The sequence below is a fragment of the Neurospora tetraspora genome (assembly GCF_033439725.1).
Source record: "Neurospora tetraspora strain CBS 560.94 chromosome Unknown B0H65scaffold_5, whole genome shotgun sequence".
NCBI classification, from domain to species: Eukaryota; Fungi; Ascomycota; class Sordariomycetes; order Sordariales; family Sordariaceae; genus Neurospora; species Neurospora tetraspora.
In genome coordinates, this window is record NW_026944387.1 from 4,315,552 (window position 1) to 4,335,053 (window position 19,502).

At 36.4% G+C, this 19,502-nt stretch overlaps 2 protein-coding genes across 2 annotated transcripts; both read left to right on the forward strand.

Annotated features, from left to right (window-relative positions):
* Positions 1–7,853: 7,853 nt before the first annotated feature.
* Positions 7,854–11,029, forward strand: B0H65DRAFT_245040 (uncharacterized protein). The gene is made up of 5 exons (XM_062822381.1): positions 7,854–8,175; positions 8,225–8,660; positions 8,720–10,292; positions 10,371–10,633; positions 10,694–11,029. Exons 1-5 carry the CDS (start codon positions 8,051–8,053, stop codon positions 10,787–10,789), a joined length of 2,493 nt encoding a protein of 830 aa, XP_062681077.1. The 5' UTR covers positions 7,854–8,050; the 3' UTR covers positions 10,790–11,029.
* Positions 11,030–17,716: 6,687 nt separating this feature from the next.
* On the forward strand, positions 17,717–19,112 carry B0H65DRAFT_590177 (uncharacterized protein; the record flags this gene model as incomplete). Its single annotated transcript, XM_062831063.1, has 2 exons — positions 17,717–18,309; positions 18,368–19,112. Exons 1-2 carry the CDS (start codon positions 17,924–17,926, stop codon positions 19,110–19,112), a joined length of 1,131 nt encoding a protein of 376 aa, XP_062681078.1. The 5' UTR covers positions 17,717–17,923.
* Between the last annotated feature and the right edge of the window lie 390 nt (positions 19,113–19,502).

A 19,502-nucleotide genomic window follows, 5' to 3' on the forward strand; every position in this document is an offset into this window, starting at 1 on the left:
TTTTTAAAACCCTAACCGGTCCGAATAGCGCCCCTATATTAGAAAGAAACTACAAGTAGTATTGGTAAAGTATTTAATAATAAGAAGCAGAATTTACTATAAAGGACGAATATTTATTGTCCCTGACGATACTACTATTTCTTTATAATTTATTTACTATATTTGTTTTTTATTAACAGCGGGGTACTTATATAATTAAAATTTGAATATAAATAAATGAATATTAATATTAATTAACTATAGTAGAGGCCGTTAAGGCTTACTATAAAGGATACTTTATTTATTCGAAGACGAAAATATTATGATAAATTAAAGTTAATTATTTGAAATTAATATTAGCCGCCTTCGTACCCTAGTATAATATTAATATCGATTATATTTTACCCTTCCTAGAGAATTTTTATTTAAGTTAGAAATTTAAATACGTTACTATTATAGTAAATTACTTTATTAAAATACAATATTATATCGCTACCGAAATTATAGAAGTAAAGGAATTTGCCGATCGTTTTATCGTATATATACTCTCTATAGCCTTTCTAATACCGTAATATTAAATAGAGGCTCCTAATTCATAGTAATATTCTAGGTTACTATTTATAAAAGATTAATTATTAAAAGATTATTGAATTCTATTTTCTACTCCTAAACGAATATATAAATATAATGTATTAACGTAGAAGTAGAGTAATATTTATAGATATTTATAAATTGAGTGTAAATAGATTAGGTTTATTAATTCCCTTTAATAAGATTTATAGGTAATAATATAGTATTAAAAATTATAGGAATAACCCCGTTCTTTACTAATTACGGTTTTTACCTTCGAATAAGTATTAAACTATCTTTAATTATAATATTATAATTATTTTTAATTTAATAGAAGGAATATTTAAAAGTTAACAAATTATTAGCCCGCTTCGAAGCTATTTAGGACTACGTTCGAATTTCGATTAAGAAGGTATAAGATTATTATAAATTTAATATTAACGAAAAACGCTTAGATATCTTTAAATATCCAGCTAAGGATTTAATTATATTAAATATATTTAATTTCGCTAATAGCCGCCCTTATAATAAATCATATTTTCGGTAGGAAGGCTCTTATAAAATCGATTAAACTAAGTTATATAATATTAAATTCGTATTGCTTGTTAATATAAAACATTTATTAATATTTTATGTATTAATAGTTAAACTTTTTAGGAAAGGCTTATTTAATTAAGCCGATATTTAAAAGGATATAAGGGTTAATAAGGGTAAAGTAATAACGAGAACTGATAATTATAAGCAAATTATTAAATAGGAATTTAACGAATTCCTAATATACCCATAAGAGGGAAATAATTATTATTAGTTCTATATAATTATATAAATTTATTACAACGTAACCGAAGAACTGCTAATTAATATAAGTAATATAAGGGAGGTTATTAAAACCTTTTATAATAATTACCCTAACGCGCTAATCCTACTCGAAGTAAAATAATAATTAAAAATTTAAATTATATTATAGGAGAGAACGCTACCCGCTCTAGTACTTTGCTTATTAACGACGACTATATTACCTACCCTAGCGCCCCGCTTTATTAGCGCCGTTACTTTAATATTTTAATCGCCGGCCCTAGTATTACGACCTACCTTAATACTTACGGCGCTTATAGCACCGAAGCGCTTTAAATATATTTCGGACTTAAAGGAGTGGATTAATTTATTCGTAGAGGGTATTACGCCTAGTCTATTAATTAGTTAATTAGTAAGGGAGAACCCTAATTAATTAATAGAGGAATTATTAGCGGAGGATATAACGAAAATAAGTAATATTTTTAAGTAGATTTTTAGTAGATTATTAGAAATATATTAGGGGAGGAGGCTCCTTGCGAGGAATATAGTAAATAAGTTAGAAGTAGGGACGTATTAATAAGGAGACGATAATTAGAAATTGGGTAAGATTAGGGATATAAGGAGGATCCGGGATCTACGAATAAAAGAATTCGAACAAACGTTATAATTACGGATAGAATTACGAATAGAAGAATTTGAAGACGGAGATTGAAGGATAATTTATTATTTTATATATATATATAGATTTTGAAGCTTTAGAGCTTCTTTTATAGGGAGGTAGTATTATAGAACTACTTGTAATTGCTTTGCACATGCACGGCTCCCGCTATAGGCAGTTGAGCCTTGTACCGTACTATTACTGCTATTGGCCAATAGTATATTACGTATATATGCACGTGCAGGTTTGGCTCTAGGTATAGTTTAGCCCTACCCTATATCATTAAACCTCTATACACCTCTCTCTTTCTCTCTCCTCGTACAACTACGCATATCCAACCTACCCCCTAACCGTCGCCTTGCCCCGTGATAAAGACATTTACTCCTAATTTATGAACTTCTTTTTTTCATTTACGCTAATTATTTTTCTTTTCTAGGAACCGTATTATATATATTTACTATATTAAAATACTTTAAAAGACATTTACTTCGATTTATATCGGGGGGTAATAGTGGGAGGTTATTAATATTTGGAATCCTTTTATTAAGTACGTATTTCTACGTAGGAATATTAAGGGGAAGATTTATAGTAATTATACTTGGGCTTATAAATCCGTTATAGATTATATTTTTTTTTTTAAATTTGTTGAATTCTTTAAATTTTATATTAAGTAATACCTTAATAAATTTAAAAAGGAATATATTATAATATCGAAAAGTAGGGAAGGAAATAATACTCTTAGTATATTAATTAGTAGTTACCCTCCTTATAAATAAGGATATATTAATTAGCTTACTTATACTAAGTAGGATAATTAGTTAGAATATATTCGGTACGAGGTAGAGGTTTTAGGTTTAAAGGGTTGGGGTATTAACGTTGGGGGTAATTAGGAGATTTAAAAGTTATTAGAAATGGTTACGGAGGGGTTGGATTAGAATAAGAATTCTAGAGTAGATTAAGAAGATAATAATATAGGGGAAGCGATTAGTAATATTAATTCGGATTAGGATTTGAGGCTGGTTGTATGTTGAGGTTCTTTTTGGTAGTGATTTTTTTTGGGGAGGGGGGGGGGGGGGGGGGGTAGAGAGAAAAATAAAAATTTGGGCCGATTGAGGTAGAAATAGAAAAAACTAGAAAATAATAATAGAAATATTGTACTTTTCCTTTAATATAGGTCCGCTTTTTAAAATAACGGAGGAGACCCTAACTAATATCTTTAAACTCTTTCTTATATTATTAAAACTAAATATTAATTTTAATCTTTTTATCGATAAAATTATAGAAGCCGACTTTGTTTTCGAAGAATTTTAAATATTTAAAAACTTTCTTATTATCGAAGTTTTTCTTCGGGATAGTATTACAAACGAAAATAATATTATCAGTAAAGAGGGTTATAATAGCGTTAATAAATATTTTACTAGTAGGAGTAAATAAATCCTTAGTATTAATAGTAATATTAAATATATTTTTTAAGAAGGTATTATTAGAAGTAAGGAAGTAATAAGAAGGGGGAATAGTAATAAGGCTTATAAATAATAAAGATATAAAGTAAATATTAACATTACAATAAATAATTAGGGGGGACTTGATTTAATATCTTTTATTAAAATAATTTTCTTCGTATAAATACTTTTATACTATTAATATTCGGTCTTTATAATTTTCGGTTAAAAATTTATTCCTCTATAGCATTTAGGGTATTATTATTAATTATTACCTAGGGTAGCGAAGTCCCCTATTTAGCTTGCTGACAATTATTTCTTAATTAATATAATTCGCTTCGGTTAGGAGTAATCTTAGCGTTATAGTAATTAAAAGTAAAATTTAGAATATTATAATAATTATTCCAAATAGGGGTCCGATTAATCGGAGGAAGAATTCGGCATAAAGGACGTAAATATTTATTTACTAAAGGGTTTTAATAAATAAAGAGTGGATTTACTTTTCGTTTTCGTTTTCGTTTTGGTTTTCGTATTTCTTTTTCATTAATTTATTATTTAGGTCTCTTATTAATATCTTTTTAATTTAATTTCATCTTAATTTCATTTTATAGTTTAAGTTATTACTAATTTAATTATAATTGGGGAAGGGGTTAGGGTATTTATTAATTAATATTCATAAATTATAAATTATTTAAGGAAGCGGAAATCTATATATATCTAGAATTAAAATTTCTATTAAATCGAATAAAAGACTTCTTTACTAAGGGATTTAATTAATTATTGGTTATTTAATTTCCAATATCTAAATTAATATCCCGAAGGCTATAGGGATAACCTCTATATTTATAAAACGTCCTAGCCGGAAACTTCTTAAAGTTATATTAATTAATTTAATTAGGAGTTTTAAATTCATTTCGTCCTTCTTACTATTTAAAATAGAGTAAAAATATATTACTATAAAAAAGTATAGCCTACCCAAAACCTTAGAGTAAAATATTAATTTAAAGGTTAGGAATAATTTTGCGAAAATATTAGAATAAAACCGCTAAATTATAATTATTAATTATTAAAGGAAGGAGGGGGAAGTAGAACTTTACCCCTAAATTAGTTACTTTAGAAAAAGGAATAGATTTGGAGGTTAATTTCTTAAGGAGAGGATTACGAATAAATTCAACAGTTAAGTCTTTTTAGGAGCAAAACTTAAATATATTCTATTGGTTAAAGTGATATTTAGTTTAAATTGCCTACCCTCCTTCCTCTCGTTTTAAGGAGGAGTATTACCCTTTTTATCCCTAGAGATCTCTATTATAATTGCCTATCTTTGGAGTTCGGGAGAGACGGTCCGATAAATCTGCTCCTCCCTATCCGAATCACTTTGCTTTTGATAACCCCCTTGGTCTACACTAAAAAACCAGAAAAGATTCCCCAAATCAATATTATATTAATAATTAATCGTATTAATTACGGAAAAGAATCTTTTAGTAATAGCCTCAATTATTCGGTTCATTATATAAATATCCTAAACGAATTTAGTCTATCGATAAGTAATAAATATGATATATTTGAGGCTACTTTTTCCTACTTTATATTCGAAGAAGTCAACGGCGAAACGCTTTCCCGGGCTAAATCCCTTATTTCGTAATTTTCATTTAATTTATTATTTAATCTTTAAAATACTATACACATCATATTAATAAATAGCGGGCCCTTTAAATTTAACGCCTTCAACGTTGTAAAGGTATTCGAAGATTTAAAGATTATAATAACCAAATTACTTATATTAAAATTTAGCAAGTATTTTATATACGCGACGGCCAGTAAAGGAATTGAAGCGATTTCGACGAGTAAAGAAAGTAACGCGGTTGAAGGAGAGGGGAAGGTATTTGAAGACTATTTAATAATAAATTTTTTGAAAGAAATAACAGAGTAAACTGTTTGGCCAACGGAGGTAATTACTAGGCAGTTTGTAGTCTTAATGAAGATTTTACTTTCGAAGTAAATATAGTAATATAAAGTTTATGATAAAATTAAAGTAGAAAGCTACTTCTTTTAACTATAGCCTTAGAATTCATCTCTCTCCTTATTTTTCTAGATTAATAATTTTAAAACTTTTAATAGGTATTTAAAATTTATTAACCAAGATACAGTCTTTTAAGGACGTTGTTCGAAACGAAAAAAACAATTAATTTCGTTGAAAATATAAATAGAAGCCCCGGAATCGAAAATTTATAGAATTCTTAAGTAAGTAAATATTACCCTTACTAGTATTTATATTAAAAGTACTTTATTTAACGAAAAATATTAAATCGTAAATACCAATTTCTCGTCTCCTTTAATTTTTCGAAGTAATAATCTATATAAAAGCAATAAAGCGGTCCCGTATTTAATTCTTAGCATTTTTAACCTCTTTACTATTTTCGGGATATTTCTCAAGATTTTTATTAATAAGCTTTTAAATAGGGCCGTTTAGTTTCTATTTAGGATTATCCCTAATTTTAAATATTAAATACTAATAATAAATTATTAAGTAAGGGCTTTGTTTGTAAATCTTGTAAAATGGCGTAGCGCCTCCTCTTCTTTTCGGCTATAAAGAATCCTTCGCGTTTTTATCCGCGTTACATTTCTTCCTTATATTTACCTTCCGTTTCTTTTTACAATTAAAATTAAGAGTATCTTCCTTATTGAATGCGAACTTTTACGAACTAAAGTAGCCAATATTTTATATATTACGAACTATAACCTTTTTAGGATTAATTAATAATATAGTATATTCTAATATATTAACCTTTTTAACATTAACGGATACGTCTTTATATTTTAAAAACATTTCTTCGAATTCGTTATCGAATTTCTAGGATTTATTAACTTAGATAAGCTTATATTTACAGATTATATTGATAAAACTAGTAAATTATAAAGTAAGGGAGGTTATTTTATTAATTCTAAGTCTCTTCCTATTTACGATAAGGATCTTCTAATCGGATAACTACTTTTCGAAGTCCTTAGGTTACTTTTTTATAGTTTTTTTAATAAAGGCTTAATAATTTCGATGAATTTTAGCGATTTAATTAATAAGTCAATAATTAATTTAACTCTTAATCTTTCTAAGTTAATCGCAAGTAGATTGATTTTATTCAAATAAGGTATCGGTATAATAGGCGGCGATATAAATATTTATTTAATTACGAATTCAGGTATTAACATCGTCGAAGTTTTTCTAGTACTTATAGCAAACGTTATATATATTATTAATTTAATCGTATACTACTTTCCCAATAATTTTTAAATCGGTAGAGGGGTTAATAATTATATCCTCTTTAATATCCTATTCGGTATAGTATTTATTATCCTCCTCTTCCACTTTTTCATCTTCTTCTTCTAAACTTCCTTCTTTATTATCTTCGTTAACGCCGGCGGCGGCTTCTTCCTAAAATTAGGTAGTAATAGTAGTCTCAATAATAATACTATTCGTATTAGTAGCCGTAGTAGTAATAGTTATTACAATTATAATTACGGCCTTTTTAACCCGGATTATTTTATTAAATTTGATAAACTCCTTCTTTACCGCTAGAAGGCGGTCCTTTACTTACTTAGTAAAGAAGAAATCTTCCGGCTTTAGGGGTAGAACCCTTTAAATTATAAATTCTCTTTTAAATAACTAGTTACTAAAGTTCTAATTGCTATTAGCGAGTCTCTTAAAAACTTTATACTAATTAAAATAATCGGTAGGAGTATTAAGGATAACCGTAATAGCCTTATTAGTAGATTCCTTGAATAAGAATATAGCTAACGGTATTAATTTCATAGAGATCTTGCTTATAATCGATAATTGTAGCGTTAAATATAAATACGCAAATCAGAATATTAATTATTAGATATAACAGTATAGAATTAATTAATTGAAGAGTGTATATTACTAACTCGCCCAGAAGGTATAGGGGGTGCTGGGGTAACCCAGATATACCTAGAAATCAGGCAATATCAGGTGGCTGGAGCGCTAACCTCCATATGGTATGGCTAAAACCACCCTTGAATCTGACAGCCTCTGCTCGATCCGCGACAGGCGACACGGCAGCAAAGGTCGAATCGGATTGACTCCCACGGCAGAGGAGCTGTTAGTGGACAAGGACACAGTGACGGGCAAAGGGCGGACAGCAGTCAACACAACGCTGAGGCTACTCTGGGCGGGTCGGGGCGTCGAATCCAGATAAAAGAGCCGGGTCGGATACAGCTCCGGTGCAGCGTTGTGGTGAAGGACCCGACACTGTCACAGAAGCAGAAGCATCTACCAGCCAACCGCCAGCCAGCATGCCCGCCATGGCGCTACTTGGGCTACTTTGAAAGTGTTGGGCCCTATCGGCCATGTTATGAACTCGATTCCAGATTGTGAATGGTTGTTGACCACTTGTTGCCTGACAAAACTCTGGCCGTCTCCTCTCCTCTAGCGCGCGCGCGCACATCACCTCCTGTCCTTCCTTTTCTCACGACTTCCACCGTCCTATTCCCACTGTTGCGACCCCATGCTTACGCCCCTCCCAGCACTCTGGCACACTAGATGCTAGTCTAGGCAGTCAGCAACTGCATTTACAGAAACAGACCCGACACGATGGATGCATCCCCATCATCCACGACACCCCCCACGGCCTTCAGGGGTAGCGAAGACGAGAGATCGGACCAGCAGAGAAAGAGGAATCGCATTCGGTTTTCGTGTACCACATGTCGAGAGAAAAAGTAAGGCCGCTCATCAACACTGTTCATGCCTTGGCTGACCACAGCAAAGACTCAAGTGCAACCGCCAGTCTCCCTGTGACCAGTGCATCAAGCGGAACGTTGCCGCAACATGCAACTTTATTCCCTATGCCCAGAATGAGCCTCGCCCACCCCCATCCGCCTCGGGCGCAACACCCGGTTCACAAAGTGCTGGCTCTCGCAACAGGAGAGGGCCCCTTCAGGACATGACAGCAGCAGCCCGCCTTCGCCACCTCGAGCATATGGTCCAGGTCCTGAAAGCGCAAATGCGCCGCGAGGAGAGTGGTGGTGCGGACGTCCCAACTTCTTCTAGGGCCATCTCCCCTGTCCCTCCGTCGCCCTATGTGCAAGAGACTCAGCCGGATCATGATGCAGAATCAATCGCACCTGCCAAGGGGACAGCAGGCGCCATGGCCGATCAGACACGATATGTGGAAGTCATTCACTGGGAAGCAGTCCTTGACGAGGTAGGCATCCATGGAATATGCTTAATGAAAACCTTCAACCCTAACCCTGCCATGTCTAGCTTACCACCTTGACCAAGAATCTTAAAGCCTCGGATGAAAGCTCGGAAGACGAAGAGGAAAATTGGTCTCCCAATAACGTGCCTGAACGCCAGCCCGTCTCGGTCCTCTTTTCTGGCGGCTTTGCTCCTGTTTCCCCGCTCGACCTGTTCCGACGCATGCCACCGAAGCCTGTATGCGACCGTCTGCTGTCCATATTCTTCCAGCTCAAATACTCCTCCTGGTCAGTCTTCCATCTCCCCACGCTCTGGAAATACTACGAGGCGCTTTGGCAAGAGGGAGCCGAGCTTTCGTATGCCGACCTGGCCTTCTTCTTCCTCCTGTTCGCAAACGCTGCCGTCTTCTGTAGTCATACGGGAGAGGAAGTTCCTGGCAACCTAGGAAGCCCGATGCAGGCATACAGCATGTTCAAAACCACGGGCGCTCACGCCCTTGCGCTCTCTGACTACAGCACGCCAGGGAAAAACAAGATCGAGGCCCTGTATGTATATTTCGTCGCCGAGTTTATCGGCCAGCCTGACGCACCGCTCAGCACGTCCATCATCTTTTCCAACATCGTCCGACTGGCCATGCACATGGGACTACATCGTGACCCGAAGCACTACCCTACCATGAGCCCTTTTGAGGGCGAGATGCGCAGGAGACTCTGGCTTCAGTTCGTCGAGGTTGATCAGATCGTCGCGTTCCAGTTTGGACTCCCGAGCACCATCCAGTCCCGTTTCTACGATACTGAAATTCCTCGCAATCTTCTCGACGAAGACTTTGACGAAACAACCAAAGAACTTCCGCCCTCCAGGCCCGAATCAGAGATGACACCCATCCTCCTGAACATTGTAAAATCTCGCACGATATGTGCCTTTGGGGATATCACAGCGGCCATGTGCTCGAGGAACCCAATCAGCTACGCCGAAGTCATTCGTCTCGACAAGCAGCTCGAGGACGCCCACAACAGTCTTCCTCGTCTCCTCCAGTTTCGCACCTTTGCCGAGTCCAAGGACGATCCTATCGACGTCGTCATGCAGCGGTTTTGGATGGAGCTAAACGATCAAAAGGCACGGATAGTGCTGCACCGAAGATACATGGGCATCGGAAGGACGGATAAACGTTACAGGCACTCTCAGCAGGTCTGTCTGGACGCGGCCACCAAGACGTTGCGAGGCCAATACGATCTTCACTGTGAGCGGCAGCCTCGGGGGCGATTGGCTTCGGAGAAAAACGGGGACTTTTTTCGACAAAGTATTACCACTCACGACTTTCTCCTCGCCGGCATGATCCTCTGTCTCGAACTTTCCTACATCAAGGCCAGGGAGAAAAGGGAGGCATCTCCCTTGGGCACGCGGTCTGAGACAGTTGAGAACGATGTTATCTCCAAGAACCAATTGATGCAGATGCTCGAGATCTCGCGGCAAATCTGGCAGTCGACAAGGAACCAGTCGACCGAAGCGAACAGGGCGTTCAAGATTCTGTCGAAAATGCTCTGTTTGTCAACAGGAGCCGTGTTCGAGAGCAGCCCTGAATCGTCGGGTAGCGTATACGATTCCTTCCAGGCGTCTACTTATCCAAACGCAGAGCCAGGTAAGCACTCATTCATATCGTCTTCCCCGGCTAGTGCCCCCATTTGTGCGGCCTACCTAGACTAACACTGCTCGTCAGGCACCGTAGCGACCGAAGCGACCGGAGTGACCGGTGCGAATCCCTATTACTACACGCAGCCTCAGGCTCACACAGCCATGAACCAGGCTGTACCCGTTGCCATACCCATAGTCATGCCACAAACAACAACAACCCCGATCGCCGAGCAGATGCAGTATTCCCCCGCGTGGCAGCCAGACCTCCCCCCTCCGATGGGACCTGTGGACTTTTCCCCTTATAACACGATGGATCAGTTCATGGATCCGAGCTTGACGGCCGACTGGGTAAGCAAAACGAAACTCGTTGATCCGGGTTGTAACGACAAGCTAATATGGATGCAACAGCACCTTTGGGATTATCAGGTCCATAACACGAACGTCGACGAGCTCCAAATACCCTGGAGTACGTTCTTCCACCCTCAGATGCCAGGCTATCAATAAGTCACTTGGTGGCATACCAACATCGCTTGCCGATAAAGCTTCGTTCTGGGCGCTTGCTTTGCATGTCTCGGTCTAGAATTTGTCTGTGATCTTATTGCAGGCACGACGAAACAGCGTCGAGCGGCTCATTACCCCCACTGGATGCCTCGTGAATCCCCAGCTTATTCATGGACGGAACTGAATGTGAGGGGAAGGGCGGTCGCTTACGGAACCCAAGATGGTAAAGAGCGACAGCCACTTAGCCCTCCTCTTACATAACTCGGGCTTATTCCAGCGCATCCTCTCTGCTGGCCTTGACAGTTTCAAACATTGTCCAAGAGTTCGAGCGACACTGATGCATTTATTCAGCCCCAATCTTTTCTACCCGTTCGTGAAGCAGCAGCAGCGGTATCAGCACCACGCCAATTACCTCTACACATAACAGCAGGCCGCTCGCTGACGCTGTTAACGGGAAGGTGACTTGGAGCTGAACATCTCGGGATGGCGATCAGATACCCGACCTCAACTCCCGGTGTTGATACCCCACTTTATCATCGCATGCTGCCGCAGAAATCACCATCATCGCAAAGGAGGCAATTCTCAACATCAACTTGGACACCAACGAGCACAAACGCCACGACGCTGAAAGTAACCTGCCAATGCGCCTCCATCTCCTTCTCCCTCCCCTACGCCCACCTTCAAGCCATCTACCACTGCCACTGCACCCAATGCCGGAAACAATCCGCCTCCGCCTTCGGCACCAGCGCCATCTTGCCCGCCTCCGACGTGTTCCCCCTCTCGCCCACGCCCCACGAGAAACTGCGATGCTGGACGCGCCCAACTAAGAAAGGGAGGAAAATGGATTGTTATTTTTGCAAGGAATGCGAGGTGAGGGTGATGCATCGGATTATTGAGGCGGATGGAGAGCCTAGGACGACGATTAGTGTGAAGGGCGGCGTGCTGGAAGGGTCAAGCCCAGGGGATTGGAACGGGGCGAAACATATTTAGGTTGGGAGGGGGAGCCGGGGGCGATGGAGGGTCGGCCGGCAGCGACGGGGAGGACGGAGGTCGGAGGGGATGAGGAGGACGGGAAGAAGAAGGGGAATTGAGGTGAAAAGTGAGTGCGGGTGTGATGCGCAATGGGGATGTTGTGCATTTTGGCGACGGATTGGAATCGGCGCCGTGGGTGGAGTGGCCGGAGGAGCAAGTCCGGCGACTTGCCCGGCGACCGTGATTCGATATTCCGATCCGATATCCATGGCGCCGGGGTGCCCCTGCGCCGCCCGATAACAACTGGCCCCACACCGGCCCCGCACCGGCACCGCTGTGCCTGAGCCGAGATCCGAGAGATATCAGAGGCCAGGGGATCCACTAGGCGTGCACGTGCCCAATTGGGCTGGGATATAAAGGATTTATCCAGATGCTAGAACTTCGAGTCTACAAAGCCAGTCTTACACACACACACAATCAAGCCACGTTGAACCCCATACCGATTATTACTAATAATGTTACAATTAAGAGTTGTTAATTTGACCATTAAAGCCATCGCTAGCAACGATAACTGATTAAACGATTACTAATAATATTTATGATTAAAATTAATAGCGTTGCTTTCAACGGCCTTAAGGATTAGCCAGCCTATGAAGATGCTTTTATTTCTATAGCCTAGGACCTAGGTCTCTAGAAGCATATCGACCTAAATAATTACATTCCCTAGCTAACCGAACCAATAAACCCTAATATCGCTAACTATTAAGGGGAAATTCCCGTTAAAGAAATTAAAGAAGTTAAGAAGGATAAGAAAATTATCTTATTTATTACTATTAAACTTTACAGCTTCTATTATAAGTACGACTACTATCATTATATAATTAAAAAATCGGATTAGGGTACAGAGGTTAAAACTTTCTCTAATTTAAATATTAAAAAAATAATACTAAATCGCTAAATATTTAAAACCGTTAGAAATAATTACCGGAAAACTAACTTTACTAAACGTACTAATCTATACAAATAGTACAATAATTTTAGTAAATCTACTGCTTTTAACGATTATAAAGTAAAAAAGCTCGCCCGAACTAAATGTATTAATATTTTTAAGCCCCTTAGCAAAACTAACTATAATTAATATAATTAAATCTTTTACTAGGAAATAGCTATAGCCCTCTATATTACTAAAAGAATTATTAAAATAAATAAATTAAACCTATAATTCCCAAAATTCTATATAATTATAAATTCGAATCCTTATACCGCCTAGGCAAATAACTACCAATTTTAATATAATAAGGAAATTGAGAGAAACACTAATTTTAAAATCTCTTTCCGCACTGTAACTAAGGATTTTCGTAAAGTAGTAATAATGAATACTACCTAAAGAAAAGGTCGCGCCCCCCTATTTAAAAATATTACGTTCGTAATTATATTAAATAGTAAGTCCGCCAAAAAGGATATTCTTAACGATAAATAAAACCTTAGCCCGGAAATAAAGGGACGGGGAAAAATTATAAATAAAAACGGTAAATTTAGGAAAAATACTAATAAAAATAAATGTACCTCCTCCTCGTTTTTATTAACGAATAAATAACTATATTAATCCTTATATAAATTCTATAAATAGCCGGACTATAATTTAGACAAATATTACTATGTTAAATTATAATTAGTTTATAAAGGCTAGATAGAAAGTCCTACTATTAAAAAGCGCGCGTACGCTAATTTAAAAAAGGATAAAATATTTAAAGAAGCTATTAATTATCTATAAACGTAATAGAATAACGAGGATTAAAATAATTAATTCTATAGTCGCTGGGTAAATGAGAGTAATTTCTTAATATTTATGACGAAATTTAGTGCTATATACTTACTAAGAGACTCTGTAATCCTTAATTTAAGTATAATAATATATATTGTTAATAAAATTAATCGTTTTAAAAACTTTACCCTTTTAAATACTAATAATTATATATAGGCGGAAAATAAACAGATTCCTATAGAGGGGTATAGTATTATTATAATTACGGTCTAGGATAATAATAGAAATAGAGAGTTCTAGCTCCCTAATATTGTTCTAATACTGGGTATAACTTATAACCTTATTTCCTTAAAATAATTCGAAGATAAACAAATCTACCAGGACTATATAAATAATTACTTACGCTCCTGCCTTATGAACTCCCTTATTTATTATATCTTCTCTAAATATAAATAATTTATTTTAGAATATATCCCTCTATAAAATAATATTAATAAATCCTCTTTTACTAGATAGTATATAAATTATATTAAGCGGAAGCCTTAAAAGGGTAAGCTCTTTCGTTAGTATTTTTAATTTGGCTACTCGGGGCCCGAAATTTTAATTAAATTAATAAAATAAAAATATAGCGTACGATTTAAAGGACTAGATATAATATACTACGAATTATATACTAAAGCTAAATTAAAGCGTAAAATATATAAAAAAGCTCATAACCACCTAAAAGGCCCTAAGTTATAATTAGCCGTCGACTTCTTCTTTTATAAAGAAATAAAAGTAGGGAGCTAGAAATATTTAAATTTAATAGTAATTATAAACTGGTAATTTAAATTCGTCTAAATATATTATTTAAGTAATAAAGACGCCGAATTTATTATTGCGTATTTGAAATCCTTCTATATAAAGCTACAAATTCAAGACTAAATTATATTTCGAATAAAATAAATAATAGTAAGAAGATTACTACCTAATTTACTGCAAAGGGAACTAATATCGAACTTTTAACGCTTTATACGTAAATTTAAAACGGTAATATAAAGCGTTTAAAGTATATAATCAAGATTAAAGGTATAATAATATAATTAAATATAAATTTTCCTTACAAACTATAAATAGAAATCACTAGAGTAATTATATATTTATACAACTTAACCCCTAAAGCGGAATATTACTAAAAATCTCCCTAAAACCGATTCGAAACGTACTACTAATTCAAAAATAGTATTATCCTTCTATCAAACCCCTCCCCTATTATTTTACACCTTAAAGTATATAATTATAAGGCCTTTATTCTTATAATAAAAACTATAAAAGAATAAAACAAATTAATAAAATTTAAGGACTATACCTAGGTCGGCTGTTTAATTAAATATTAATTAATAAATATTTATAAAATCTAGAATCCTTATACCAATTCTATTATCATTATATAAAACGTCGTATTTAATAAAGATAAGGTCTTCTCTAATAATAACGTTAAAGAAATCTGTAATGCCTTTAATATCTCCCTTAAAGAATTAATTATATAATTAAAAGACTTTTATTAAATAAATATTGCCTAAATAAACGTCCTATAAATCGAAGCTATACCTACTATAAATAATAGAGTCCTTAGCCCTATTATTTAAGATTTTTATACTGCGACTGAGAATATATGAAAGGAAGAGTGGGAATTAGGGTTTCTAAAAAATATAAATATAATTTAGATTTTTAGAGGTCTTATAAACACTAAGGATACTATTAAGTTTAAAAATACTGCAAGGGTCTTTAAAACCCTTACTATTACCGCCCGTACAATCGCCGTCGGATTTCTAAAGTACAATTTTAAATTCGAAAAATAAAAAAGATGGCTATCTCCCTACGCCTCCTAATAATCCAACTACGTTTCTAATAACTGACTTTTCTCGCTCTAATAAAAAATTATAACTGACTATAAATTAATACCTGTATTAGGCCGCGTTGTTCTTATTTCTAAAAGGCAATCGACCTATAGGCTTTTAAGATAATCAAATTATAAACTAAGCCTTCTTAAAATAAATATAAAAAAAAGAATATTAATATTAATCCTAATTACAATCCTAAATTAAAAATGATAAAAGATATTATTAACTGTTATAGAGTAAAAGGTATATTAAAGACCCCATATCGAACTAACTTTCCACCTCTTTTAAAGTACTATAATAATTTCAATTCTTACTCCTTTAGGAAATACTTTAAAACTATAAAAAAAGAATACCTAAATAATTATAAGAATAAAAAGTCTTAGAAGTAAGTTAATATTGAAAAAATGGGAAATAACGAAATACTCGGTTTAATATAAATATATACCTATAAATTCGACTAAAACGGCCAATTCTTTAAATATAAAGCGCGTCTAATTATACGTAGAGATCAGTAATTTAAAGATAGCGTACGTAAAATATATATAACGATTCTAATAATTAAGTCGTTCTGTATCCTAATAGCTATAGCTGTTTACTTTAATTTCGATTTAACTTAGTACAATATAAAGAAAGCTTTTATTAATACTATACTTAATAAGGTAATATTTACAAAAACTCACCCTAAATATATTAAGAAAGGTTAAATATTTTAATTACTACGCGCGCTATATAATTTACGGAAATCTCCCCTCCTTTAATCGCAAGAATTTATTAAAACCCTTATAATTATAAATATAAACACTCTCCCTATAGAACTTAATATCCTAATTAAAAATAACGTATTCTTCTTCTTCTACGTTAATAATATTATTATCGTTTATAAATATAGGGATAAAAAAATCGCTATAATTAAAGTGGTGGTAACTGCTATAGAGAAGAAATATTAATTAACGGATAAAAAGCTACTAAAGTAATTTCTAAGTATCGAAATTATTCGAAACCGAAAAAAGAAATTAATTTAATTATTATAGCGCGATTATATTTAAAAAATCATGGAGAAGGTTAAATATATAAAGAAGCTATATTCTAGGCCTATAATTAGGGAAGAATTCCTATTTTACTAAAATAATATAGCCTTATATAAGATTTACGCGTATTAAATTAAAATTAATTCGATTCTTTATATTATTATTACGTTATAATTAAACGTAGCCTTCCCAGTCTCTAAATTCGTTCGATTCAATTTAAACCCGAATCCAACGTATTATACGGTTATAAATAAAGTACTCTTCTATCTTTTAATAATTTGAAATTATACCCTTTAATTAAATAGTAAAGACTGTTAGGATTTCTATATTATAATTAATTCTTTATTTATAAATAACTCTCTTAATCGAAAGAATTTACAAGTATTCGTACTTAAACTACTAAACGCTACTATCGATTAGCGTACTAATAAGTAAAATATAATTATAACTTTATTTATAACAGTTAAGCTACTATCCATTAATTAAGGAATTAAGGAGGCAATTTATGCCCGCCGTTTCTTTAATGAATTTACCTTAGGATTCGAAAATTAAGAGGCTACGCTTATAGGTTATAATAATAAATAAATAATATAATCTGTTATAAAAGAGGCAATTCGGCTCGTAATTAAATTTAAATATATGGATATATATAAATACTAATTAAAGTAAACGTAAAAAAGGAAGTTAATAAATGTAATCTACGTACTTATTAAGGAATAAATTGCGGATAGCCTTATAAAGAGCCTCCTTCTTGTAGTATATTTAAAATTTATAGAATAATTAGGATTGGTAGAATTATAGCGGCTGTAGATTGAATTACGAGAGTTTAGTAACGGAAATATCGCTATAAACTGCTTAAAGGGTATAGGGGATTTTATAAAGGAGGATTCGGATAACGAATTGGTAAATATAATGGTAAATATAATAAGGCAAAACTCTTACGAATAAAAGTTTAAAAACTACTGTGATGAGGAAGTAATTTAGGAATAGTATTATTTCTAGCCAGTTTTAGGAGGATTTTAGGATATTTCAAAATATATCTAAGTAAATCTGGCGTAGTTTGTGCATTAGATTTAAGGAGGTATATTAGAGGCTAAGGGATCTACTAGGCGTATACGCACCTAATTAGGCTAGGATATAAGGGATTTATCCAAATACCAGAACTTCGAGTCTGTAGAGCCAGTCTTATACATATACACAATCAAGCCACGTTGAACCCCATATTGATTATTACCATTAATATCACAAGAGACGCGGTCCATGCACCCCTCTTCAGTTAGCTCCGATACTTAGTAATTGGAACCGCGGAATTACTGCGCCATTTGCATGTGTCATAAACTTGGGGTCCCCAAACCGATGTTTCTCCACCTGTTCACCTTATCTCCCATCCGTAACCGGCGCAAATATTTATCATCACCACGCAGTACAAGTCTCATCCCTCGTCCCTTTTTACCAAATTAGCGGCGCCGGCAGCACTTATACGCCAAAAATGGGTTCCACAGACACCACCTCCCCTTCCACCGGGCTTACCGGGGAGGAGGGCAACTTTGACGTCTTCAAGAACGACATCCTCATGCTTCACGTGCCCCTTCCCCCGGACCAAGCCTGGATCGACAAACTAGAAAACAAATACCCCGGCTTCAAAGTCCGGTGGGTACATCGCTCATGGCAAGACTACGGGCGGGATGACGAGACCACTGCCGCCGAGGAGTATGAGGGCGTCACCATGTTGTGCTCGTTCTACCCTCACAAGGCCGAGCTGTTACCCAAGTTGAAATGGGTGCAGCTTACGAGCGCGGGGGCGGATCCGTGGTTGCAGCATCCGTTGTATTTGAACAAGGAGGTGGTGTTTTGTACTGCTAATGGGTGTCATCCGTGAGTTCCCCTCCCTTTCCATCACAAGAAGTAAAGATGGTTAACAAGTGAACAACAGCCCCCAAATAGCCGAATGGGTAATCGGCACCTACCTAATGCTCTCGCACCACTTCCTCTCCTACCACGACGCCGCCGTCCAGCACGGGCAATCCCAAGTCCTGCGGCACCTAACCACCGTCGACTCGCCCGGCATGCGCATGGGCATCCTCGGTTACGGCGCCATCGGCCGGCAGGTCGCTCGCGTCGCGCAGGCTATGGGCATGGAAATCTACGCTTACACGCGCCGGCCCAAACCGACTCCCGAGTCCCGCAAGGACGACTCTTACCACGTTCCCGGCACCGGCGATCCGGACGGCGTGATCCCTACCAAGTGGTTCTCTGGTTCTTCGCGGGAGGACATCGATCACTTCCTTGCGCAGGACTTGGACGTACTGGTCGTTTCGCTGCCGCTTACCGAGTCTACCAAACAAATAATCGGTCGCAAGCAGTTCGACATTCTCAGCAAGAAAAAGACTTTTCTTTCCAACATTGCTAGGGGCCAGCACGTCGACACGGACGCCTTGGTGGAAGCGCTGAAGGAGGGCAAGATCAGGGGCGCGGCGCTGGATGTTACGGACCCGGAGCCGTTGCCCGAGGGACATGAACTCCTAAAAATGCCGGGCAAGTGCTTTGTTACGCCGCATGTTAGTTGGCAGACGCCGTTTTATTTTGAGCGGGTTAAGGCTATATTGGAGCAGAATTTGGAGAGAATGAGGAAAGGGGAGAGGTTGGTGAATTTGATGGATCGGGAGAGTGGGTATTAGGGGGTGTTTGGGGGGATTAGGTGGGAAAGAGGAGGTGGAAGAGGATATGGAGGGGAGGCAGGATGGGAGATGGGAGATGGCGGGAGAATTGAGGTCCGCACCCTCTTTGGCTGGTGCTGAGTATCAAGTTGAGTGAAGGTCGAAACAAGCGAAGAAAGTGCAAAAGGACTCCAAGCAAAAAGGGTGGTTCGAGGACAAGGCGTTCGTGCATGTGCGACTGACTTGGAAACATGGGGCAAAAATGCAGTTGCGGGCTTGTGCCTATGGCCGTGACCGCGGCTCCCATTTTTGGTGTTCAACAGCGATTGGGGTGTCGACCTTCGATATGAGCAAAAAGAAAACAGCGAACAATACGATTCCAGCAAAAAGATGGCCGTGACGAATTGGGTT

Excerpts from the sequence above, each read along its gene's own strand:
- B0H65DRAFT_245040 (XM_062822381.1), top strand. The coding sequence starts at position 8,051 with ATGGATGCATCCCCATCATCCACGACACCCCCCACGGCCTTCAGGGGT. Across the intron at positions 8,661-8,719 it reads GGGAAGCAGTCCTTGACGAG|CTTACCACCTTGACCAAGAA; the intron begins GTAGGCATCCAT and ends TGCCATGTCTAG. Across the intron at positions 10,293-10,370 it reads TTATCCAAACGCAGAGCCAG|GCACCGTAGCGACCGAAGCG; the intron begins GTAAGCACTCAT and ends ACTGCTCGTCAG.